A 26,169-nucleotide genomic window follows, 5' to 3' on the forward strand; every position below is an offset into this window, starting at 1 on the left:
AACCCATCACAACTTTTCTCACATTTCTACTTGCATCAGCTTGTGGATTGTGGTTTGTTTTTTTTTAATGGTATTGGTTAAGTGCTTACATGTGGCAGGCGCTGTATTAAACGCTGGAGTAGATACAAACTAAGCTGGTTGGACACAGTCCATGTCCCACACGGGGCTCTCATTCTTAATCCCCATTTTACAGAGGTAGGAACTGAGGCCCAGAGAAGCTAAGCAACTTGTCCAGGGTCGTAATAATGAGTCTGTTAATTCTGCTGTATTGTACTTCTCCCATGCGCTTAGTACCGTGCCCTGAACATAGTAAGCACTCGATAAATGCCACTGATTGACTGACATTTACTGAGCACTTACTGTGGGCAGAGCTCTGTTCTCAGCACTTGGAAGAATACAACAGAGTTGGTAGACAGATTCTCTGCCCAGTGAACTCACAGTCTATAGGGGGAGACAGTCATTAATATAAATTAGGGATATGTATATAATAATAATAATAATAATAATGTTGGTATTTGTTAAGCGCTTATTATGTGCAGAGCACTGATCTAAGCACTGGGGTAGACACAGGGGAATCAGGTTGTCCCATGTAGGGCTCACAGTCTTCATCCCCATTTTACAGATGAGGGAACTGAGGCACAGAGAAGTGACTTGCCCACAGTCACACAGCTGACAAGTGGCTGTGTATTTATGTAGACAAGTGGCGGAGCCGGGATTAGAACCCAGATGCTCTTTCCACTAGGCCACACCGTTTTTGGGTCATGAAAGAATGCCTTGTGTTGCCCCACTTATACCCATATCCTTAACTCAACTGCTTCCCTTACCTGTATTTATTTTAACATCTGTCTCCCCCATTAGACAATAAGCTCCTTGAAAGCAGGGATCCTATCTACCAACTCTCTTGTATTCTTCCAAGAGGTCGGCACAGGGCTTGGCACAGAGTGGGTAGTTCAATAAATACTACTTATTGACTGATGGTGCTGTGAGAACATTTGCTAATTCACGGTATATTCAAATTATGTAATGAATTTGTGTTATAGCCTATTTAGTCAGTTTACTGTATTAAGGGCAGAAGTGGGGAGGTATACTTGTGGTGGGGATTCTGTTTTGAGGTGTTCTAGTTGATCTACATTCAATCTTTCCTATTTATTGCTTTAATATTCACTCATTCATTCGATCGATCGTACTTATTGAGCACTTATTGTGTGCAAAGCACTCTACTACGTACTTGGGGACTACATTATAACAATAAACAGACACATTCTCTGCCCACAACGAGCTTACAATATAGAGCTGAGCTTACATGTTTCACTATAGGGAAGATGGGAAGCTTCACTATCCAAAATGGCCCCTTCCCACAAAATTCCACCCAGTTAATAACAAAAAAATTACCTGGTAACACCAAGACCATAGTCGGCCAGCCTGAAGATCCAGAAAATTTCTTCAATTCTATCCACGAATTAAGATTTTCATGAACGGATATCAACTTTGGTCCAAATCCGGCGTTTTGCACAGTCCTCACAGGAATCAGCAAACGCAGAACATCTTCCGCTTGGGCGGTGCCGCACTGAGGGTCAAACTCGATGGTCATCCACCTGACACACTCTGGGAACGTCACCTGAAGGCAGCCCCGAAATGAAGACGACAGGCAGTTGTTCAACGAGGTTTCCGTTTTGCTCCGATTCACGTCTGACTGAGAACGTCCGAGTCCCATCCGGTTTTCCTTCTTCTAAGGTATCACCACCGGCAGTCACAGCTCAGAAACGCCATGCCGGGAATCCTCGCTTTCTGATGAAATCATTCTCTCCCTCGGGTTTCCATTCCCCTTATCTGTGTTGTCATTCTACACTTCTGTTCGTTATCTGCCCCGACCCCACTTCTTCATCGTGGCATACCCTCGTAGGTTCATTCTAAAGGTTCAAGGCTTTGACCCATATTAATAATAATTATTATGTTATTTGTTAAGTGCTTACTACGTACCATGTACTAAGCGCTGGGAGGGATACACGCTGGGAAGCAGCGTGGCTCAGTGGAAAAGAGCCTGGGCTTTGGAGTCAGAGGTCATGAGTTTGACTCCCAGCTCTGCCACTTGTCAGCTGTGTGACTTTGGGCAAGTCACTTCACTTCTCTCTGCCTCAGTTCCCTCATCTGTAAAATGGGGATTAACTGTGAGCCCCATGTGGGACAACCTGATTCCCCTATGTCTACTCCAGCGCTTAGAACAGTGCTCTGCACATAGTAAGCGCTTAACAAATACCAACATTATTATTTTTATTATACAATCAGATCAGGTTGGACACAGCCCCTTGTCCCACATGGAGCTCACAATCTCAATCCTCATTTTACAGATGAGATAACTGAGGTATAGAGAAGTGAAATGACTTGCCCAAGGTCACACAGGAGACAAGTGACAGAGCAGGGATTAGAATCCATGACCTTCTGACTCCCAGGCTAGATATACGTGGCTCAGTGGAAAGAGCACGGGCTTTGGAGTCAGGGCTCATGAGTTTGAATCCCAGCTCTGCCACTTGTCGGCTGTGTGACTGTGGGCAAGTCACTTACCTTCTCTGTGCCTCAGTTCCCTCATCTGTAAAATGGGGATTAAGACTGTGAGCCCCACGTGGGACAACCTGATTCCCCTATGTCTACCCCAGCGCTTAGAACAGTGCTCGGCACATAGTAAGCGCTTAACAAATACCAACATTATTATTATTATATACCAGGGTAACACATATGTCCTCCTTCACCTATTGCCTCTGAGTCTCTGACTCGGCTAGGCCTGGGTCAGAAACACTCTACCTCTTATCCTGCATGCCTGCCCTTAAATATGGAATTAATCATCATTTGCCTTAAATAGCAAACCCTGGATATTCTAATCCAAAATATCTCAACATATCCCAGCTATTTCCATTCTTATGTACATATGTAGGGCATGCATCTCATCATGGCCTAGTGGATAAAGCACGGGTCTGGGAGTCAGATGGATCTGGTTTGGACCCAGCTCTGCCACTTGTCTGATATGTGACCTTGGGGAAGTCACTGTACTTCTCTGGGTCTCAGTTACCTCATCTGTAAAATGGGGTTTACGAATGTGAGCCCCATGTGGGACAGGGGCTGTGTCCAACCTCCAACCTAGCACTTAGTACAATGCCTGCGACATAGTACGCACTTAAGAAATATCACAATTATTATTATTATACTTTGGTTGCATGTCCTCCCATCACCTTTTCTAGATTAGATTCCAATATCTTAATGGCTCATTCCATATGGGAAGACGATTCCTAAAAGTACTAGGGTACCAAACGTACTTTCTATGGGTCAGTATTGACATTTTGCCTAAAATGTTTTCCCTGATAATAACTCTAACAAAGATACCATTCCTCGTAATGGCCTTCATGCATAGTTTTACACAGCAACTTCACATGGGCAATTGATTAATAAACAAGCATCATTATTATTATTGGACTGGCGAGAGTCCAACAGAATACATACGCACAGTCCCTGCCCCCCAGGAATTTCTAGCCTACATTGTGCAGAGCACTAAACCAAGCACTTGGAATAATAATAATGACCCTTGCTAAGTGCTTACTATATGTCAGGCACTGTACTAAGTGCTGAAGACGACACAATTTAATCAGGCTGGTGGCTGTCACTGTCCCACACAGGGATCACAGTCTATATAAGAGGGAAACAGATTTCAATCCCCATTTTAAGAAGTGAAGTGACTTGCTCAAGATCACACAGCAGGCAAGTAGTGCAGCTGGGATTAGAAGCCTGGTCCTGGGACTCCCAGGCTTGTGGTCTTTCCACTAGGCCACTCTGTTTCCTTGGCCTATTTCACATTCTGTATTTTCAGAATGGTTTAAAGGGAACCAGAGGCTCAGGACAACTAGTTGCTTTCCCAGTTTTCTTCCTTCTCTCAATACTCCTTCTCCTTCTCTTCTTTCCTCTCCTCCTCCCCAGGATGAGTGGACAAGTTGCCTTCTATATAGAACAGAGTGCTTGGGCCCATGGAAAGTGCTTAATAAATACCAAAATTATTATTATTATGATTACTACATCAGGCTTGAGGCTCATCCATCACTTCTGATGGAGCTTCTGTCACGTCTATATTTTCTGAAGCTTTCCGAATTAAAGAAGCTTTAAGTGAGAAGCAGCGTGGCTTAGTGGATACAGCACGGGCCTGGGAGTCAAAGGACCTGAGTTCTAATACTGGCTCCGCTACATATTTGCTGTGTGACCTTGAACAATTCACTTCACTTCTCTGGGCCTTAGTTCCCTCATTTGCAAAGTGAGGATGAAGACTGTGAGCCCCATGCAGAAGGACAGGAACTGTGTTCAACCTGAATGACTTGAATCTACCCTAGTGCTTAGAACAGTGCTTGGCACACAGTAAGTACCTCATAAGTACCATAATCATCAAATAACATATTTAAATAATGTTGCAATTTATTTGAACAAAAAGATGTATCTGGCCTTTGCCTGAGTTACAATGCATTTCTCACCAATTCCTTTCCATTTTTTGTTTTTCTCTCTATATTGCTATTCCCCTCTGGCTTTGGACTCAGTTGCGACTCTCTGGTTGTCTCGTATCCCTGAATGTTCATCCATTTGTATGCGTGCTTTGGTTACTGAAGGCAGGGATCAGGTCTTTGAACTCTTCTGTATTCTGCCAAGTGCCTAGTACAGTGTTAGGCATAGAGAATGCCCTCAGTGATTTTTACCAATTGACTGATTATTGGGTTCCACATCAGCTAGGTGTCTGATTTTGGGCATCTTACCTGAGCGCTTCTCCTGAATGTGTTTGTGTGCGCACACGTGCACGTGGACAAACGGGTGAAGCTCCATTTCATCTGTGGTTAGAGAAGGCCGTGTGCCCCAGTTGAAAGAACATGGGCCTGGGAGTCAGATGATGTGGATTCTAACCCCGGCTCTGTCATTTCCTATTCTGTAAACCTGGTGTAGGCAGGGATTGTCTCTCTTTGTTGCTGAACTTTCATTCATTCAATCGTATTTACTGAGCGCTTACTGTGTGCAGAGTCCTGTACTAAGCGCTTGGGTACTTTCCAAGTGCCTAGTACAGTGCTCTGCCCAGAGTAAGTGCTCAATAAATATGATTAGATGAATTATGTGACCTTGAGCAAGTCACTTAATTTCTCTGGGCCTCAGTTCCCTCCATCTGCAAAGTGGGGGTTCACTACCTGTGCTCCTCCCTATCTAGACTATGAGCCCCATGTGGGTCCTGATGATCTTATAATTACCCCAGTGCTTAGTACACTGCTCAGCACATAGTAAGCACTTAACAAATACCACAATTATCATTATTATTATTATGGACACAAGAAAAGAATAACTTATTTTGGAAGCTCCCCTCTTATCATCCCTCCTTTCCCAATCACCATCGCTCCGCCATGTAACTGACACCCCACTTCTGCCTGTACTTTTTATTTATTTAGCCCGATCCTGACAGAAAGAGCCAGAGATAGAGATCTCTGCATTTTTGGGGGGGAAGAAACCCCCAGAATCCAACTCACACAGCCTAGTAAATGTACTTTAGATTTTTTTTTTTTTTAAGAGAATGCATACAGCCCGCCTTTGAAAATGGGCACAGATGCAGCACTTACCTTGTAGTGGATTACTCCGGCAGGTTTATAGGGGTGCTCACTCTCAATGACGGCATAATGATTCGAGGTAGTGCAAGCCGAAAGGCCTTGATCAGGTTGGTTTCCTGTGGTGCTATCTGTCGACTGATTGGGATTGAAGGCGGGAGGGGCATACTTCTGATTCAAAATGGCAACCGAAGGAAGCAGCTGCTGGACAAGGCCAAAGACTTCTACAGCCACCTGCGGCATAAAAGAACATGGGATAAAACACTATGCAGAACTGAAGACAAGGATTTACCATTTAAGTCTCTGCCATTCAATTTTCTCAACAAACTTTCCCTCCCTGGTTTTCCTAGGTGCATACTGCCGTACATTTCAAATTCTGTTTAGAATGATAGTCTTTCCAGTGCACGGATCATTTCGATAAATCCCAAGCTTCCATGTTGAGATGTTCCCAGTAATATAATTGGGCACGTTAATCTAGTTTTCCAAGTTACTAAATGTTTCCACTGAATATTCTGTATAAACACCACAACTCAAATGATCAATTACAAGCAAATTTCTAATGATTCTTTGGAGACTCAGGTTCAGGAGCCATCAATTAACTCTATTTGTGTGGGGCGGCATTTGCATCACCAGTTGATCAACGGCTCCTCCGAACGCTGTCATACAAAGTCCTATACGCTCAACTCCTCAAACCCTCAAACAACTCAAGTGCCTTGGAGGCCAGGCACCTTCGAAGCATCTACCCTCGCCCTGAAATGCCAAGACAGGGGTCTAACACTATGGAGGCCAGGAAATATGCTGAGCAAACAAAGGGACTCTGAGGGAATAGGGAGGGCCATCGGGAAGGACTCGGGTTGGGGTGAGGAAAGAGAAGTACTGATGCCTGTCTTCTTGTTTTATTCTGTTGTCTGTCTCATCCCTTCTAGATTATGAGCCTGTTGTTGGATAGGGATCGTCTCTGTTGCCGAACCGTAATTTCCAAGCGCTTAGTACAGTGCCCTGCACACAGTAAGTGCTCAATAAATATGATTGAATGAATGAATGAAAGTATGGAAAGGTATTCAGTGAATATGGCTGTTGCTGGAAATAGGAGAAGAGATAAGTATCGTATTCACTTGTAAATCGCCTTCTGCTGTCTAACTTCTCCTCTCCCTTACCCCAATTTTGGAGGAGGGATTAAGATGATTTTTTTTGAAATCGCATGCTATAATTTAAATTTTAATTTATAATTTTAAGTAGTGATAGTGGTGCAGGCAGGAGTTTGGAAGAAGAGATGGGAGAGGACGGTGAGAACAAATCACTAACTGTCTTCTGTATACACAGGTGGGCGAGAGCAATAGAAGTAAGAGATACAGTCTCAAGTGCCCTCTTCCTTTCTTCTTCCTTCTCCCCTCCTGTCTCCTGTTCCCGCAGTAGGTAGACTTAATTAATCACGGAATCACCCCACCCAAATCATGCAAAAATGCGAGGTAATTATGAGAGTACTGAGTGTCTAGATTTTGGTGGGTAAGGGAGACTTCTCCAGGTTTCGGGTTGATGGAGAAGTTTCTAGAGAAAGAACGGGAGTGGAAGAGAAAACCATTTTTGGCTTAGTGGGTAATCTATTTAAGGACAGTCAGGATGCTCTGATTCAAAAATCTAAATACAACTCCAATTCTTCTGTAGTAGCTTGAAGAGATCATCATCACCATCATCGAGACCATTCCCGAGCACCTAATGTGTACAGAACACTCCAGTAAGTGACTGACCCACCATAAAAGATATGATCCTTGTTCTCAGGGATTCCAGTCTAATGGGGGAAAAGTATAATATATAGTTGGTAAACATGATCCCTGCCCACAGGAACCTTACAGTCTAGAGATGAATGAATGAATGATCACCATATCAACAAGAGTGTTCATTGGAGAACAGAATTATTAATCTTATCCTCAAGGGTGGGAATTAGCCAAGGAATGGCTCCCCTGTTGAAGACCGCTTTTCAGCTGGGGCAAGGTACAGTCCGATGCCATTTTTAAGATCTCTAAAGATGGGGATTCTTAAACTTCCCTCGGAAACACATCCAAGCGCTTAAATAATCCTATCGAGATTTTTGTTTTCTATCACTGGCATCTTTAAACTAAATGACTCGGTGTTGCAGATAAAGGGAAAGTTCTCTCTTGGCACCTATGTTACTCGCTCGCTGTTCACCAAAATGATTCTTACTTAATAATGAAAAATACAAGGCTAGCTTGCTGACTGATTATTGAAACATCTGATTAGCCACTGTTTGCTATTTTCCCCTTAAATTTTTCACTGAGGGAAAAGAATGCCTTAGATAGTGAACAGAACTTTTAAATCATAAATTCACACATTAAACATGGAATTACATACCTTGGGAATAGCTGCAGCGACTGGTCCGATGTAGGCTATTATAAGGGGAAGCAGCATGGAAAACAGGCTGGAAGAGCTAAGCAGTTCTGGAATGTCATCGGCTAAACAAAGAAATGAAGCCAGTCGTCTCAATTACAACACTGCAAAATCGAGGCAGTACAACTTTGGCCTACAGCATCCGGATCTATGACGAATCTTCTAGACTGTGGGCCCGTTGTGGGCACGGATTGTCACTATGTGTTGCTGAACTGTACTTCCCAAGCGCTTAGTACAGTGCTCCGCCCACATTAAGCGCTCAATAAATACGAATGAATGAACCGAATGAATATTCAGCGATGGCTCGGCACTGTGTCAGAGCTGAGGATTCTCCGATCTGGGCTACGTGGATCTCGCCCTGAAGCGTGGAGATTCGGAGGCTCCGGGGCAACCCCCACATCTGTCAAGGCCTAGATTGGGAGCCCCAAGTGGGAGGGGACTGTGCCTGATCTGACTGGATTTTGTCTACCTCAGTGAACAGAAGAGCGTTTGAGTGCTTAACAGGTACCGCGGTTTTTTTATCATTAGCCTCTCGAGCAAAGAAAAGCAGCACTCGTGTCACATGGCTCTCATGGCCACGACTAGAGGCTACTCTGCTTGTGCGCCTCGTCCAAAATGTCGATACAAGGCACAGCTTGAGTCAAAGAACTGGCCATCTTGGCTGCCAAAATGCAGGCACACACTGAAATCCTTTCATTTCTGTCCCACTATCCAACCGGTGGACGCAGTGGATGACCCAGATAAATAAACGGAACTTCCACTGTGAGAGCCACGGGGTTGGAGCAGGGCTGGATTAACCAAGCCCCCTCTTCCTTCACGCCACTCTTATGGCAAAGGCAGAAAACCCTTGGCCTGAGCCCACCACTGCCATCGCCGCTGCCCTTTCCCCACATGCAGCAAGGAGGGCGAGGATCTTCAGATCTTCAACTGGGAAGATCTGCATCCGTGTAATCGGGAGTTTTCTGTTGTGATTTTTGCTAGTTAGCTTTGAAAAAAAATTATAGACAATGTTTCTACTACAAATCTGCCTTTAAGAATTTATGAAGCTTTAAACAAAACTTGGGATTTTGTGAGAAAGCAGGAGAAATCCTTCACTTACTCATCAATTTTGGGGAAAAAAAAACCAACCCCAAACCAACAACAAAGATTTCAGAAGTGGGACAAAGACTGGGATACGAAGAAAAGCAACATGGCCAGGAAGTCAGAGGATCAGAGGTCTAAACCCAGCTTCACCACCTGGCTGCTGTGTGACCTTGGATAAGTCACTTTACATCTGCGCCTCAGTTTCCTCATCTGAAAAATAGCGATTCACTACCTGCTCTTCCTCCCACGGACTGTGAACCCCCTGGGCGACACCTGGGTTCTAATCCTGGTTCTGCCACTTGTCTGCTGTGTGATCTTGGGCAAGTCCCTTAACTTCTCTGCGCCTCAGTTCCCTCATCTGTAAAATGGGGATTAAGACTATGAGCGCCATGTGAGACGGGGTTCGTATCCAACCCAATCATCTATCTACTCCAGGGCTTAGTACAGAGCCTGGCACATAGAATGCACTTAAAATTATCATTATTAAATCTGATGATCTTTTGTCTATCCCAGGGCTTAGTACAGAGCTTGGCACTTGGTAAGTGTTGAAAAAAATAACCATCATTAATTCAAACACAGCATAGAGCAACCAGGCTGAAAAATTTCTGCTTGCACAGTCCTGCTTTGGGCTATCACTCCTCTGTAGGCAATTTCTCAAGCTTAAGCATGCCTCCGATGTATCCTCTTACAGAAGGGTGGTAGAGGGCTGAATACTAATTATGGGGAAAAGAGAAAAGAATAGTCTTACCATCTACAGCAAGAGCTCTGTGCAACAGGTCTTTGGCAGCTCGAACCACAGCACTGACAACGGAGAGGGCTCGACTACAGTTTTTATCCTCTTCATTAGCTTTACTTAAAAGCTGGGACTGGAGATCTCCATCATACTCGCTCCTGCCATTTTAAGATTTAAGAAAAGGCTACATCACTGGGCATGGAGTTTTTTCTTTGGGCCCTATAGATGTTACAAATATATGCTCTTCACAACATGAAAATGAGGATTAAACACACGCCTTCCCCCCTCCTTACATTCTAAGCCCCGTGTCGGACAGGACCCGTGTCCAATCTGATTATCTTTATCTGCCATCCACCCAATGGTACTGATTGAGCGCTTCCTGTGTGCAGGGCACTGTACTGAGCACTTGGGAGTACAAGAGTGAACAGAGACGATCGCTGTCCTCAAGGGATTTACAATCTAGCAGAGATTAAAATCTGACAGAAAGTCTAGAATACCCATGAAATGATCTCTACCTAAAGTCTAAGATCCTAAAATAAAACACCCTCACACTTAGTACAGTGTTTTGCACACAGTGGTGAACAGATGTCCCTATTAAAATAACTTTCTAAACAAGGATATATCCATAAGGTCATAGATAATGGGTTAGGTGACATAAGAGGTGGTCAAACTTTGTGACACTACACTGATAGACTGAATTTCTATCTAGGGAAAAGCAACGTAGCCTGGTGGATAGAGCAGGGGCCTGGGAGTCAGAAGGATGAGCGTTCTAATCCTGGCTCTGCCAGTTATCTGCTTCATGCCCTTCAGCAAGTCATTCACTCCCCTGTGCCTCAGTGCCCCATCTATCAAATGGGGACTGACTGGGAGCCCCATGTGGGACATGGACTGTGTCCAACCTGAATACCTTGTATCGACCCAAGTGCTTAGTTCAGTACCTGACACATATTAAGTGCTTAACAAATACCAAAAAAAGAAAACACTTCCAAAACTTTTATCTAGTTCAATAATTAATTGACCATTATTTATCTAGTTAATGAAGCTAAATGATTAGCCATAACTCCACTAATGTTAAGCATTCATATACACAATCAGTGCAGTGAGGCTAAATTAAAAATAATTCACTCTACATCCAATATGAATTAATATTACATCAGCTAGGAATTTAAAGTACGTGTCCATAATTTATTTATTTTTATTACTGTCTGCTCACTCTCTAAACTGTGAGCTTGCTGTGGACTTGGAATGTAACTACAATTTTGCTGTATTGTACTCTCCCAAGTGCTTAGACACATGGTTTGCATGCAGTAAGAGCTCAAGAAAGGCCAGTGATTGATTGACCAATTGATGACATCTCCCAGTATATGTGATAGAGAAAAGCATGAGTTCAAAATTCTTCATCTTCAAATATCACACTGGACACCTTTTCTTTGGTTCTTCGATATGGAGAGTCAAACTTCTTACCCCACATACACACCTGTAGTAAAGGATTTGTGGAATTTGTCCTCTTGTTTGATTTGTGCCATTACTGCTGAGACTACATGTACTGAATGTAAACGTGACACCATCTGGACACTGGACAGTGGTCATTCCTCCGTCTCCATTGGCAGTACGACTTCCATAATTCCTCAAACGCACTGCATACTTTACATTTTCCTGCAAAAGAGAAAATGGAAAAAGCAAACATGAGGAATGCACCTGAGTGAGTCTTCTTCACCCTATGATCCTCTGTAGAAAACTCTGCCTAGACCCATAACCTCACATTTCTTTTTAGTGAAACAGGAAGTGAGAATGGGGATGCAGGGATGAAAAGACTGAGGAATTTTCAAAAATGTTTAAATTTTTCAAATATATGTTCTCTCTCTCTCTCTCACACACACACACACACACACACAGACATCATACCGATCTGTCCTTCAGGGTCTGGAATATGACAATATCCAGCCCAGCTCACTCCCATCCAGCTCCTCCCTACCCCTTACCACACCCCCTCCCATTTCCAATCAATCTATCAATCAATGGTATTTACTGAGCATTTAATGAGTGCAGAGCACTGTACTAAGGGCTTAGGAGAGTACAATACAACAGAATTGTTAGGCACATTCCCTGCCACAAGGAACCCACAGACTAGAGGCTAGTCTCTCCCACATATCCTTATCCTATTTTCCCAACAGGCCCCCTTCAACTCCTCTCCCCATGCCAGAGTCCCTATCAGCTCACTTCCATCCAACCCTTCCCCACTCCTTGCACTCTCCCTTCGTGGAACCCCCATTCCATCACTAGAAAGCTTCCCTTCATCCTTAACTTGCTCCTGACCCAAAAATTCCTTTCATCCCTGAAACCTGACTGGCTCTCCACAGATTACACTGCCTTTCCTCTCAGTCTCTCTGTAATCTATCAATCAAACATAGATTAAGTGCTTACCGTGTGCAGAACACTGCACTAAGCACTTTGGAGAGTACAATACAACAAGAATCGGTAGACACGCTCCCTGCCCACAATGAGCTCAGTCTAGAGGGCGAGGCAGACAATGTGAATGCATAAATTATGGTATTTTCAGAAGCACTGTGGGGTGAATAAAGGGAGCAAATCAGAATGACGCAGAAGGTTGGATACAATCCCCGTCTCACATGGGGTTCACAGTCTCAATCTCCATTTTACAGATGAGGTAACTGAGCCACAGAAAAATGAAATGACTTGCCCAAGGTAACACAGCAGACAAGTGGCAGAGCTGGGATTAGAACCCATGACCTTCTGACTCCCAGGCATCATAGTACGCACTTAAGAAATATCACAATTATTATTATACTTTGGCTGCATGTCCTCCTATCACCTTTTCTATATTAGATTCCAATATCTTAATGGCTCATTCCATATGGGAAGACGATTCCTAAAAGTACTAGGGTACCAAACGTACTTTCTATGGGTCATTTTACAGATGTAGTAACTGAGGCCCAGAGAAGTTAAAATGACTTGCCCAAGGTCAGAGAGCAGACAAGTGGCAGAGTCGGGATTAGAACCCTGGGTTAAGTGACCTTGGGCAAGTCGCTTAACTTCTCTGTGTCACAATTCTCTCATCTGTAAAATGGGAATTAAGACCACGTGGGACAAGGACTGTGTCCAACCTTGTGTCTACCCCAGCCATGGAGCCCGACTCGGTGATCGAGGACAAGACCATCGAGCTGATGTCCGAACTTCTTCCTGCTGCCCAGATCGTTTTTCTACGGAAACGTTCATCTCCTTCCCCACTCCTCAAGAGTCTCCAGGAGCTGCCCGTCCACCTCACGTCAACGGAAACTCCTCAACCTACTCACTCTACCTCGATCTCATCTAACTCACTGCCGACCCCTTGGGCCACATGCCGCCTCCTTTCCGGCCTGGACTTCCCTCCCCCTTCATATCTGCCAGACCATCACTCACTCCACCCTCAAGGCCTTATAATAATAATGTTGGTATTTGTTAAGCGCTTACTATGTGCCGAGCACTGTTCTAAGCGCTGGGGGAGATACAGGGTCATCAGGCTGTCCCACGTGAGGCTCACGGTCTGAAGCCCCTTATGAAAATCACATCTCCTAGCGAAGGCCTTCCCCAGCTAATCCTTCTTTTCCCCTACCCCCTCTGCTTCCTGTCATCCTTGCCCTCGGATTTGCACCCTTTATTCACCCCACCTTCAGCCCTTATTACCCTATTTATCTTGTTAATGAGGTGTCCATCCCCTTAATTCTATTTATCGTGATGATGATGTCTTGTTTTTGTCCGTCTATCTCCTCCGATTAGACTGTGAGCCCGTCATTGGGCAGGGATTGTCTCTATCTGTTGCTGAATTGTACATTCCAAGTGCTTAGTACAGTGCTCTGCATAGAGTAAGCGCTCAATAAATACTATTGAATGAATGAATGAATGAATGAATCCACTACGCCATTTTCTCCTAGCCCTAATCTATTTTAACATCTGTCTCCCCCATGGACTGTAAGATCCCTCTGTGCTGGTTTCCCATCTACTGGCTCTGTTGGTACTGTACTCTCCCAAGCACTTAATACAGTGGTCTGCATACAGGAAGTGTTCAATAAATACCACTGATTGAGCCAGGTCTTGTGAGTACAGTTTTTTCCAACTTGTCTAACCTCACAACTTGAATGATGTGCTGCCTTAGGGAGAAGCATTGAGTGCAGCAGTCAGGCATGTGTAACAGCCCATGTGGATACTTGGGTGTGGGGAGGATTTGCCCAGGTACTTGCTGGAACAGGCTTCTGCACACTGGTTGTCATCCCACATTTTTTTATTTGTTTACTTTTATTTATGGTATATTTTAAGTGCTTACTGTGCGCCAGGCACTGTACTAAGCGCTAGGGTAGATACAGGCTAATCAGGTTGGACACAGTTCATGTGTCACGTGGGACTCACAGCTTTAACTCCCATTTTCCAGACGAGGTAACCGAAGCACAGAGAAGTTATGTGATTTGACCAGGGCCACACAGCAGACAAGTGGAGGAGCTGGGAATAGGGCCAGGGTTCTTCTGACTCCCAGGCCCGGGCTCTATCCGCTAGGCCACACTGATTGGGAAAAGTCATGTGTGTACACATGGAGAAGCAGCGTGGTACAGTGGAAAGAGCCCAGGCTTGGGAGTCAGAGTTCATGGGTTCGAATCCCGGCTCCACCGCTTGCCAGCTGTGTGACTTTGGGCAAGTCACTTAACTTCTCTGTGCCTCAGTTACCTCATCTGTCAAATGGGGATTAAAACTGTGAGCCCCACGTGGGACAACTGATCACCTTGTATCTCCCAGCGCTTAGAACAGTGCTTTGCACATATAAGCGCTTAACAAATACCACCTCTCTCTCTCTACACCAGTAGCAGTCATCACCATGTAGTCTTAGATTACAGATACCATATTATTTGGGAAAAAAAAGATTATTCTCTTTTATAGGTAGAATTTGGGGCTGAGAAAATGTATAATCTATTCTGGGGGTTATTTTTCATATGGTGAGAATAGTAAATCAAGTTATTTTCCGTTTTAATAAAACATTAGCTTTTTCCAGCAATTACAATGTTGATTTACGTTCAAGCTGAGAAAGGACTACTAATGATTATATAATGCCTGATATCTGTGAATATGGGAATCTTTTACAACTCAAAGGTATGTGAGACTAACTGCCAAATAAACAGATGAGCCATAAGAGCTATATGGTGGCTAAGTTCTTCAATTAAAATAGTGGAAAACTTCCACAAATTTTATTATTGATTAATCATTTTATAACACTTACTAATTTTTTTTTTCAAATGGGATTTGCTCAGCCCTTAAGATATGCCAGGCAATGAACTATGTGCTGGGGTAATAATAATAATAATAATTATGGTACTTGTTAAGCACTTGCTATGTGCCAAGCACTGTTTTAAGCACTGGGGTAGATACAAGCTAATCAGGTTGGACACAGTCCCTGTCCCACATGGAGCTCATACTCTTATCCCTATTTTGCAGATGGTAGATACAAGATAATTGTGTGGACACATTTACTGTCACACATTGTGCTCCGAGTCTTAATCCCTGCTTTCTAGATGAGACAGATGAGGCACAGAGAACTCAAGTGACTTGCCCAAGTTCACAGAGCAGACAAGTGGTGGATGCAGGATTAGAAACCAGCTCCTCTGACTCCCAAACTTTCATTCATTCAATCGTATTTATTGAGCACTTACTGTGTGCAGAGCACTGTGCTAAGTGCTTGGAAAGTACAAATCAGCAACAAATAGAGACAATCCCTACCCATCAACGGGCTCAGTCTAGAAGAGGGGGAGACACACAACAAAACAAAACACGTAAAACAAAACAAGTAGACATCGATAGCAAACCCCTGCTCTTTCCACTAGGCCACGCTGATTCTCAGTATAAATCACATAAAAATGATTTTTTTTTTAATCTTACCTTCAAGGGAACAACTTTATCCAGTCTGATTTCAGCTATGTCACTGGGAGAATCATCAGTTGTATAGGTCCCTTTGACCAACTCTAACGATGTCCATCGGTGAGAATGAGTTGCATCGCCTGCATGTTCGCTCTGATGACATAAAAAATGAAACGTGTTAAAGTTTATGGGCAAGCTGCAGTTGGGCAACTAGGAAAGTCGTGTATTTAGATAAAGACAGTCCATTCTCAATTAGTTAGCATCATTCTGCTTGCTGACAGCCGCTAGTCTCACATCAGGAGACTCAAAACATGAACTGATAATAATAATAATATTTGTTAAGCGCTTACTATGTGCACAGCACTGTTCTAGGTGCTGGGGTAGATACAGGGTAATCAGGTTGTCCCACATGAGGCTCACAGTTAAAACCCATTTTCCAGATGTGGTAACTGAGGCACCGAGAAGTGAAGTGACTTGCTCACAGTCACCCAGCTGACAAGTGGCAGAGCTGGGACTCGAACCCATGACCTCTGACTCCCAAGCCCGGGTTCTTTCCACTGAACCACGCTGCTTCTCTTATCAACTGAAGCACAGACTACCCTGAGCCCACCCTAATGATCCTTTAGCTCATGTCGACCCATCTGACGAGGGGTTCCGTCAAGGGATTCTCGAGTTTTGCCGGTATGTTTCTGTAAGACCGAAACTTACATCGTCGACTAACACCTCCAATTCGTATTCATGAATTCCCCCTCCTCCGTAGACAGAGAATCCCACCACGACCACACCGGGTTTGTCTACAGAGAAGCAGATCGCATCGGGAGATCCATTTCCAGTATTCCAACTTCTTCCTTGACTTGTCTTAGTGAACCGACTAGCGCTGGATTTGACGGAATGGAGAGAGTTGAGCCCGTCGACCTGCAAGCATCACAACTTATCAGTAACATTTGGAATTGTGTTTTCAGGAAATGAGGAAGTCACTTAAATTACATGAACATTTTCACTCCTCTGACCTGACGAGAGCGCATTACTACGGCACTCTGATACACCTTTCATTTGAAGGTTTCCAAAATGACTCGACCAATAACATTTGCATTTCAGCAGAGAAAAGCATATTTTAACTGCAGGATCTGTAGAGTTCATCACTTTTAAAAAGCTCCACCTAATTACTTTGCTTGAGTTTTGATACTTGGATTACCACAAAATACTGAAAATACTTCCATTTGGGTATTAAATTGTGAGTTTAAATGAAGGAAAGAGCTCCTCCTGTAGATTATTCGCTCCATCAATCAACGGTATTTACTGAGCGCTTACTGTGGACAGAGTACTGTACTAAGTACGTGGGAGAGTATAAAGTATAACAGAATTGGGAGACATGTACCCTCTCACAACAAGTTTACAGTCTTGAGGGGGCCAGGAATCACATCTACCAGTTCTGTTGTCTGGAACTTTCCCAAGTACTGAATACAGTGGTTTGCACACAGTGAGTGCTCAATAAATACCACTGATTAACTGAACTTTGACAATGCTCCTCTTTAACTGCGGGGAGGAGGAGGAAACAGCATCAGCATGAACTTCTCAGCCAGTTCCCTTACACTGGAGGAGAACATTTTAAGGTTGCTGAGTCCACATTCTTCTTGAGTGCCCTAGTAGGACTACTGTTTCATTAACCGTTCATTATTCTGAGAGATCAGGTAGGCGTTCCACTTATTTTTAGTCCTTTTTTAGCCCAGATGGATTTTAAAAAATTGGCAGAGAGGACCCAAAGAGTACATTTCCATATCTGTCTTCCGACTGGTCCGGGAATAAGCCAGGCGAGGAGAGGATGTCTCAGGCTTCTATAAATTCTTACCTGATTTCCTCATTCTACTGCCAAATGGTCAAGACTTTTGAGACTGTTCTGAGACCCGCTACTTCCTCTACCAACACCGTGTGGATAGCAAGGTGAGAAGAGTAGGAAGAGGGACATGAGACCTTTTAGGATAGCCTTAAACAGGACAAGTGGTAAGTACCTGGAGGCTTTGTCATTTACCAGGCCCATGTACACCTACGCTAGCGTAGTCAGCAAATACACACCCAATATTATAAATTTTTGGGGGGGTATAGATTTTCCAGCTGAGAAATTATGTCTTGTGTAACTGCTCTTTTGAGGGGGGAGAAGATAGGAGAGAAGGAAAGGGAGAAAGAGGGAGGGGGAGACAGAGAGACAGAGAAAAGAAGGAGGAGGCCAACGAAGACAGAAGAAGGAGAGGAAGAAGGAGGAGGAGGAGGAGAAGAAGAAGAAGGAGAAGAAAAGAGGGACTAATGATTAAGTGGGAAAAACAGAGGCCATTGTAAACTCGTTGTGGACGGGAACATGTCTGCCAACTCTGTTGTACTGTACTCTCCCAAGTGCTTAGTATGGTGCTCTGCGCATAGTAAGCGCTCAATTAATATCACTGATGATGGGGAACAGTGGGAAGAGAAGGATTAATGATTAAGTGGGGGAAAGTAGAGGGCCCATTTAAAAGTGGGATTATCAATCGGGATAAGACTACCTTACATAAGAACTTACTTATCATAAAGAAATGTCAGTGGTCTAAATAAAAAGTGTAAATCATTACCTCAGATCCAAGGGCAGATGCTGTAAGTTCACTGACAATACTAGCAAGTAATCCGCAGGTGTTGGACACCAGGTGAGAGGAGAAGAGTTCATTCTCTCGCCTCAGGCTGTTCCTGACTGGCAACACAACAATAACAAGCATCTTCTCCAACACTTCCCGAAAGCTTGTCATCCCCGATATGTTTTCCTCGCTCTACCAAGTGTGAAGAGGAAAATAAAGCAGAATTCATCCCCAAAATATTAGTCTTCATATGGTCAAGCTATATGGATATTATTATTGTCAAAGATGGTGTTCTTAAATTTATATCTTTTTTTTTTACTACTTTGGGATTTCAGATATTTACCCCGAGACCATATTTAATACCAGAAATGTTTTTTGTAATTTCTATGTCAAATATTACCGGCGTATTTGGTTGCATATCAATCAATCAAAAATGTCAGCAAATGTATAAATTAAATGCATTACATAATCTTGTGCTTTAGTGAAATTTTAGTGAATTTAGTGAATAAATAATGTAAACAAGTCCATAACTTTACAAATAAACAAGCTTATAAATTATTTCCACACACTTCTTTCCATTTCTATGTATAAACACAAACACACACAGACATACAAACACTCACAGAACTGCCCTTCATTTTCTAAAAGTATGGCATACTGACAGTAAGATATTTTCCCAGCAAGTACGCTGAAGAAAGAAAAGAAAATGCTGGCACCCTGATGTGTCACTGGCACTTAAGGATGAATCCTTGGTGTGTTAATGGCCTGTCTTTGTTTTTAAGCAAAACCAAGGACATAGAATTTCCAGACAAGTGAGTGGTCGAAAGTGTCGTAGGTGACTGAGAGTCCGTTTCTCTTATTGGAGCTAAGGCGCAAAAAGTCATGCTGAGGTGGATCAGGAAGGAAGAGCTTATATACTCCAATTATTACTAACCCTGCTAGAAAAATGTTTGTCAGCAGAAATAAAATTTCAAAAAAACCCCCCAACAACCCCAATAAAACCATTATCGGAGTTCTCTATTTGAACTGCCAAGACTTGAAGAAATAAAAGAAGGGTGACTTCAAACGCCTTCTGACCTGGCTGAGTTTTTCCATGTGTGCGACCAGCAGCGGGAACCGGTGGGCTAGCGCAGAGTCATTCTCAGTGCTGACTTGCTTCACCATTGACCTCAACAACACTTCTCCATCGTAAGCAATCGGGAAGATGGAGGTCAGCTTGACCGAAGTGTGACATAGGGCAGACATAACAGCTGCAAGCAGTCGGCTACTTGATGTCTTGAAATTTGCTTCCTGGATATCCTTCGAAAATATACCCGAGAACCCCCCACCACAAATAAAATTAAATCATTCCATCTTGATGTATGAGCGATAAAGAAACAAAGACCCTTAAAAATAAGCTCTTGAACTTGCACAGAAGAGTTTTCCTGCATTCAAGTTGCCCTTTTCCTTAGATTTCTTTGATTACTGAAGCAGTGTGGCACACTGGACAGAGCACGGGACTGGGAATCAGAGGATCAGGGTTCTAATCCCCACTCCACCACTTGCCACTTGCCAGCTGTGTGACTTTGGGCAAGTCCCTTAACTTCTCTGTGCCTCAGTTACCTTATCTGTAAAATGGGGATTAAAACTGTGAGCCCTACGTGGGACTACCTGATCACCTTGTATCCCCCAGCGCTTAGAACAGTGCTTTGTACATAGTAAGCGCTTAACAAATACCACCATTTTGTCTGCTGTGGTACCTTGGGCAAGTCACTTCATTTCCCTATGCCTCTGTTACCTCACCTGTAAAATGGGGGTGAAGACTGTGAGCCCAATTGGGGACATGGACTGTGTCCACCCTGATTAGCTTGTATCTACCCCAGTGCTTAAAAAGCACCTGTCACACGGTAAATACTTAACAAATACCCCAATTATTATTATTACTGAAATATAAGGAAACTGTCAATCAATTGTAGTTACTGAGCACCTGTGTGCAGAACATAACATACTAAGCACCTGGGAGAGTATAACTGACACATTCTCTTCCCACAGTGAGCTTACAGTATAGCGGGGGAAACCAAAAACGCAGTAAGAATGTACAATATTTCACATTTGTGATTAATTCTGCTTCTATGCACCCCCATTTTTAGTAGCTTAAAACATAAATAATGTAAATAATGTATGAATAACTTTCATCACTTGCAAACCCAAGAAATCTTTCCCTGAATAACACCAAATGAGAAATACTATATGCTATGACATTTCTAATTCCAGACTAAGCCCCCCGAGCTTTTCCTCTGCTCCCCCTCACCTCCCCATTGCCCTGACTCACTCCCTTTGCTCTCCCCCTGCTCCGGACTTCTGTATAAATGTACATATTTATAATTATAATTCTATTTGTTTATTAATGATGTTAATCCCCATTACATCATTAATATAATAATTAAAATTGTAATTATAATTTTTTTACTTATAATGATGCTACTGATGCCTGTTACTTGTTTTGATGTCTGCCTCCCCCCTTCTAGACTGTAAGCCCATTGTGGGCAGGGATTCTCTCTGTCTGTTGCTGAACTGTACTTCCCAAGTGCTTAGTACAGTGCTCTGTACACAGTAAGCGCTCAATAAATACAACTGGACGAACTGAATAATTCAATACTATCTACCCTTCTATCATTGTGCAGAACCTTAAAGTTTATCATTCGATCCGAGAAATGGATAGCGCAAGAATGAATCGATAGGAGACATGATTGGAAAAGCAAATCATCAAAAGGAGAGAGCTGACTAGAAACCACATATGCTTTGTTCTCGACAAAGGACGAAATGTCTTCCAATATTGAAGATCCAATTCCACGTACCTGATCCAAACAGTTCAGCAGGTCACACAGGCAAGCCCACTGCAGGGCGGGAGTTGGGTAGAAAGAATGAAAGCAGGCCGTGAAAGTGTTATGACACTCCTGAAGAACTGCTTCCAGAAGACTCAACGGCTGACTGAGATATCCTTGGGGATCGTTATCCAATTTGACCATGCAGTGGTCAACGCCTTCGGATAAAATTTTGCGGAGCAAAGTTCTGGTTTTCCCAATACACTCTGCTAATTTGCTCGTCTCTTCTACGACTGCTTTAGCAGAAGCTACAGGGCAAGAAAATATCAGGTTGATTTTCTACTGACAGTGCAGAAGAAGAAAATCACTGCCTTTTAAAACACAGTATTAGTACTTTATCAATCAATGGCATTTATTAAGCACTTACTATGTGCTGCACCAAATAAAATACTCTACCTTGTCATTCAACCTTGCCAGTACAGTGCTCTGCACATAGTAAGTGCTCAATGAATGAATGAATTCAAGAGTCACACATGCCCAGCATTTGGACAGCAAAACTACCCCAGTGCTTAGAACGGTGCTCTGCACATAGTAAGCGCTTAACAAATACCAACGTTATTATTTAACGTGTGGCCATATTAGCAAGTCAAATGATTTTACTTTGCTCTTTGTCCATTCTTTTATGAATCAAGTCAGTTTTAGAACTTACAGGCCAAATATTCAAAAACAATAGTTATTCAAGTCCTATCATCGATTTAGAAAGTGCTCCATGCCATTCAAGTCTTTAAGGAGATTCCTTTACAACATTTCTTCTTTGCTAAATATTAAAATACCACTACCAATTCCACATGCATTCAGTCAAGTCTGTTTATGGAGTGACTCATTTCCCAGCACAAATTTAAAATATAAAATGTAAAACCGTAGCTGACTGCAGGATAAATGATGTGGAAGATATACATCATTTCAATCAAAACCAGCTGAAGTTTTGTTGTAATAATAATAATGTTGGTATTTGTTAAGCGCTTACTATGTGCAGAGCACTGTTCTAAGTGCTGGGATAGACAGAGGGTAATCAGGTTGTCCATGTGAGGGTCACAGTTAATCCCCATTTTACAGATGAGGTAACTGAGGCCCAAAGAAGTGAAGTGACTTGCCTACAGTCCCACAGCTGACAAGTGGCAGATCCAGGAATCGAATCCATGACCTCTGACTCCCAAGCCCGGGCTCTTTCCACTGAGCCACGCTGCGTATACCATATTATTGAACTGTACTCTCCCAAGTGCTTAGAACACTGCTATTTTATTTATTTGTACTAATATCTCCCTCCCGGACTCTAGACTGTGAACCCATTATAGGCAGGGAATGGGACTGTTCATTGCCGTAGTGTACTCGCCCAAGTGCTTAGTACAGTGCTCTGCACAGAGTAAGCGCTCAATAAATACGACTGAATTGAATGAAAAGTTAGAAAATGGATGGAGGGCGTACAGGAATAGAAGTGCCAGGGACTTTTGAATTGAATGCCCAGATTATTTACCTGACATGGGGTAAATCTCACATGTGTAGACCCGCAAAAGTCGCAGACAACAAGTGGCCACAAAACGCAGCCTCTCCAAATCGAGGAGAGTGGCAGTGTACTGGAATCCTTTCAATCCTCGAAGTTCTTCCACTCCAAGGACTAGTGTGGTCCAACTCCAGTGAAGAATGCTCAACAGGGACTCAAAGCATTCCTAGTTGAAAATATTTCAAAAAAGATGAGAATTAGAAGCCATCTATTCAAATTGCAAAGGGTACTGTCTTTAAAAAATGGATGATTTGGTACAATTATAACGTTTAATCTCTGTGGTAGGTGAGTATTGCAAAGCCTCGATTCGCATTCTCTTAAATCGAGACGAGGTTCAGATGGGGGCAGAGTGGAGAGAGAAGCCAAACAATCATTTCAGGTAGACAAGGAGGGGAAATAGGCAGTATGCCAAATAATGTGAAAGCTAATTTAAATGATGCTATGTTAGATTTTAAGCTCCTTTTGGGAAGGAACCGTGTCTACCAACTCGGTTATACTGTGCTCTCCAAAACACTTACTACAGTGCTCTGCACACAGTAAGTGATCAATAAATATGATGGATTGACTGAATGATTGATTGATTATGCCAACGATAAAGCACAGGGATGCTTGGGAGATGACCAAAAACTCAATCTAATACTAATACTAATCAATCTAATGCTTAGAGAAGCAGCGTGGCTCAGTGAAAAGAACACGAGCTTGGGAGCCAGAGGTCATGGGTTCGAATCCCAGCTCTGCCACCTTTCAGCTGTGTGACTGTGGGCAAGTCACTTTATTTCTCTGTGCCTCAGTTCCCTCACCTGTAAAATGGGGATGAAGACTGCGAGTCTCATGTGGGGCAACCTGATTACCCTGTACCTACCCCAGTGCTTAGAACAGTGCTCTGCACATAATAAGCGCTTAACAAATACCAACATTATTATTATTATTATTGTTATTAATACTGAATAAGCCTGAGCCATACTAGGGAGGAACGAGCCAATAAGATGCTACATCTCCAGGCAATGAACTTCAGGAAGGAAGGTCAAGCACTGTATCTGTACTGCAAAAGTAACCTAGTAAAATCATGTTTGGACAAAGCAGTGTGATCTAGTGGAGAAAGCACTGGCCTGCGAGTCAGAAGGACCCTTTTTTTATGGTAGTTAAGCGCTTACTATGGTGTCAGGTATTGTTCTAAGCGCTGGCGCAGATACAAGGTAATCATGTTGGACACTCTCCCTGTCCCACGTGGGCTCACAGTCTTAATCCTCATTTTACAGATGTAGTAACTGAGGCCCAGAGAAGTTAAAATGACTTGCCCAAAATCAGAGAGCAGACAAGTGGCAGAGTCGGGATTAGAACCCTGGGTTAAGTGACCTTGGGCAAGTCGCTTAACTTCTCTGTGTCACAATTCTCTCATCTGTAAAATGGGAATTAAAACCACGTGGGACAAGGACTGTGTCCAACCTTGTGTCTACCCCAGCATTTAGAACAGTGTCTGGCCATGGTGAGCACCTAGGAAATACCATAAAAAATAAATTAATTATCCTTACTCAGCTAATCTGAATAAACACTACAAGTGGAAGCAAAACTTTGGGGTTGGGTAAATGACTTGTTTTGAGATGACAACTTCTGTAAGCCCGTCAAAGGGCAGGGACTGTCTCTATCTGTTGCCGATTTGTACAATCCAAGCGCTTAGTACAGTGCTCTGCACATAGTAAGCGCTCAATAAATACTACTGAATGAATGAACTTCTAGGATCGCACAGCACAGATTTAATTCTGTGGAAGGGAAATCAACTGGTTCAAACAGTTTATGTGGGACGGCTGCTCGCGATTGGTGACCACAACACAAACTCCCCGTTCTTACTGGAAAGCAGTGAAGCAGCATGGCCTGTGGAGACAGCACAGGCCTGGGGAGTCAGAGGACCTGGGTTCTAATGCCAGCACCACCACTGGTGTGCTCTGAGACCTTGGGCAAGTCACTTAACTTCTCTGTGTCTCAGCTTCCTCATCTATAAAATGGGGATTAAGTCCTTAAATGAAAGACTGAGACTCCCAGATGGGACAGGGACTGTGTTCCGACCTATCTTGAATCTTCCCTAGTGCTTAGTACAGTGCTTAGCACATTTTAAATGCTTAACAAGTACTATGAAATAAGCAAAACTAGAATATTACTTTACAGAAAGGGGAATTATGATAATATTCAGAAGAAGAATAGTATTTGTTAAGGACTTACTTGTGGCCAGGGACTATACTAAGAACAGGGGTGGATACGAGCAAATTGGTTTAGATGCAGTCCCTGCCCCATGTGGGGCTCACAATCTCAATCCCCAATTTTTTTTTTACTGAGGGAACTGAGGCACAGAGAAGTGAAGTGACTTGCCAAAGGTCACACAACAAGCAAGTAGTTGAGCAGAGATTAGAACCCAAGACCTTCTGACTTCCAGACCTACGCTCCATCTACCATGCCATGCTGACTCTTGGGGAAAGACAAACTGAAAGGAGTAGTTAAAAAATAAACCAACAGAAAACCTACACGGTTTGTATTTGAAATTACTTCAAACACAATATGAAATCTAGAAAACAAACGAAACACAAAACAATCAAACATATGTAAATACCCACTCTACGGAAGTGAGGGGGCAATCACTCTCACAGTTTTTTTTTATCTTGCCTCTGAGAGTTTCAACCCGAGCCAAGAGCCAAAAGGATGGCTTTTTGGCCTACTAGCCATTTGCAGCCTGCCTCATCCCAGGCCTCAACAGGCCCCGGACAGCTCTGCCAGAAGACTGAACCATTCTCAATCACTTCTCAATTCCCATTTCTACCCCAACTCTAAATGAAAAGTTGGGCACCTCTGCAATTAAATTATAAACCCATTTAGGCACTTGGCTGTGTGGACATCTTAAACACTTTCATACTCACTCTAGTCCCAGCGGACTCCCCCTATGCCCTATCTATTTTAACGTCCATCACACCGGTAAAATGTAAGCTCCTTGTCTCCTTCTCAGGCACTCTGGTCAGTGCTCAGCACAGAGTAATAACTCAATAAATACCACTGATTGATTGTTCTTAACCTACCCTTTAGAATGTAATCTCGTTAATGGGTTCTCCAGACTGTTAAGCTTGTTGTGGACAGGGAATGTGGCTCTTCATTATTATATCGAATTGTACATTCCAAGAGCTTAGTACAGTGCTCTGCACACAGTAAGCCCTCAATAAATACGACTGAATGAATGAATATCGAACTCTCCCAAGCACTTAGTACAGTGCTCTGCATATAGTGTTCAATGACGAAGAATGAATGAATGGGCAGGGATCATGTCTACTACTAACCCTATCATATTGCACTCCCCCACAAACAATGCTAGGCACACAGTAAGTGCTCAGTAAATACTAGTGATGGATGGATCATAATCTCCTTGAGGGCAGGAAATGGGTCACTTCTTTGTTTTGTACTTTCCAAAAGCCTAGTTCAGTGAACTTAATCTGTG

General features: G+C 43.2%; 1 protein-coding gene across 12 annotated transcripts in view; it reads right to left on the minus strand.

Annotated features, from left to right (window-relative positions):
- MYCBP2 (MYC binding protein 2) overlaps positions 1-26,169 on the minus strand; it is a 311,532-nt gene that overhangs the window by 117,525 nt on the left and 167,838 nt on the right. For all 12 annotated transcript variants that reach the window (XM_029055680.1, XM_029055702.1, XM_029055705.1 and 9 more), the window contains exons 31-41: positions 22,668-22,860; positions 21,167-21,441; positions 19,407-19,628; positions 18,330-18,521; positions 16,438-16,644; positions 15,751-15,882; positions 11,309-11,487; positions 9,847-9,989; positions 7,980-8,080; positions 5,625-5,843; positions 1,393-1,618 (exon numbers count right to left, since the gene is read on the minus strand). In XM_029055680.1, the coding sequence (XP_028911513.1) occupies positions 1,393-1,618; positions 5,625-5,843; positions 7,980-8,080; positions 9,847-9,989; positions 11,309-11,487; positions 15,751-15,882; positions 16,438-16,644; positions 18,330-18,521; positions 19,407-19,628; positions 21,167-21,441; positions 22,668-22,860 (2,089 nt within the window). The remainder of the gene's footprint in view (positions 1-1,392; positions 1,619-5,624; positions 5,844-7,979; positions 8,081-9,846; positions 9,990-11,308; positions 11,488-15,750; positions 15,883-16,437; positions 16,645-18,329; positions 18,522-19,406; positions 19,629-21,166; positions 21,442-22,667; positions 22,861-26,169) is intronic.

Source organism: Ornithorhynchus anatinus, chromosome 2, assembly GCF_004115215.2.
Source record: "Ornithorhynchus anatinus isolate Pmale09 chromosome 2, mOrnAna1.pri.v4, whole genome shotgun sequence".
Taxonomy (NCBI): domain Eukaryota; kingdom Metazoa; phylum Chordata; class Mammalia; order Monotremata; family Ornithorhynchidae; genus Ornithorhynchus; species Ornithorhynchus anatinus.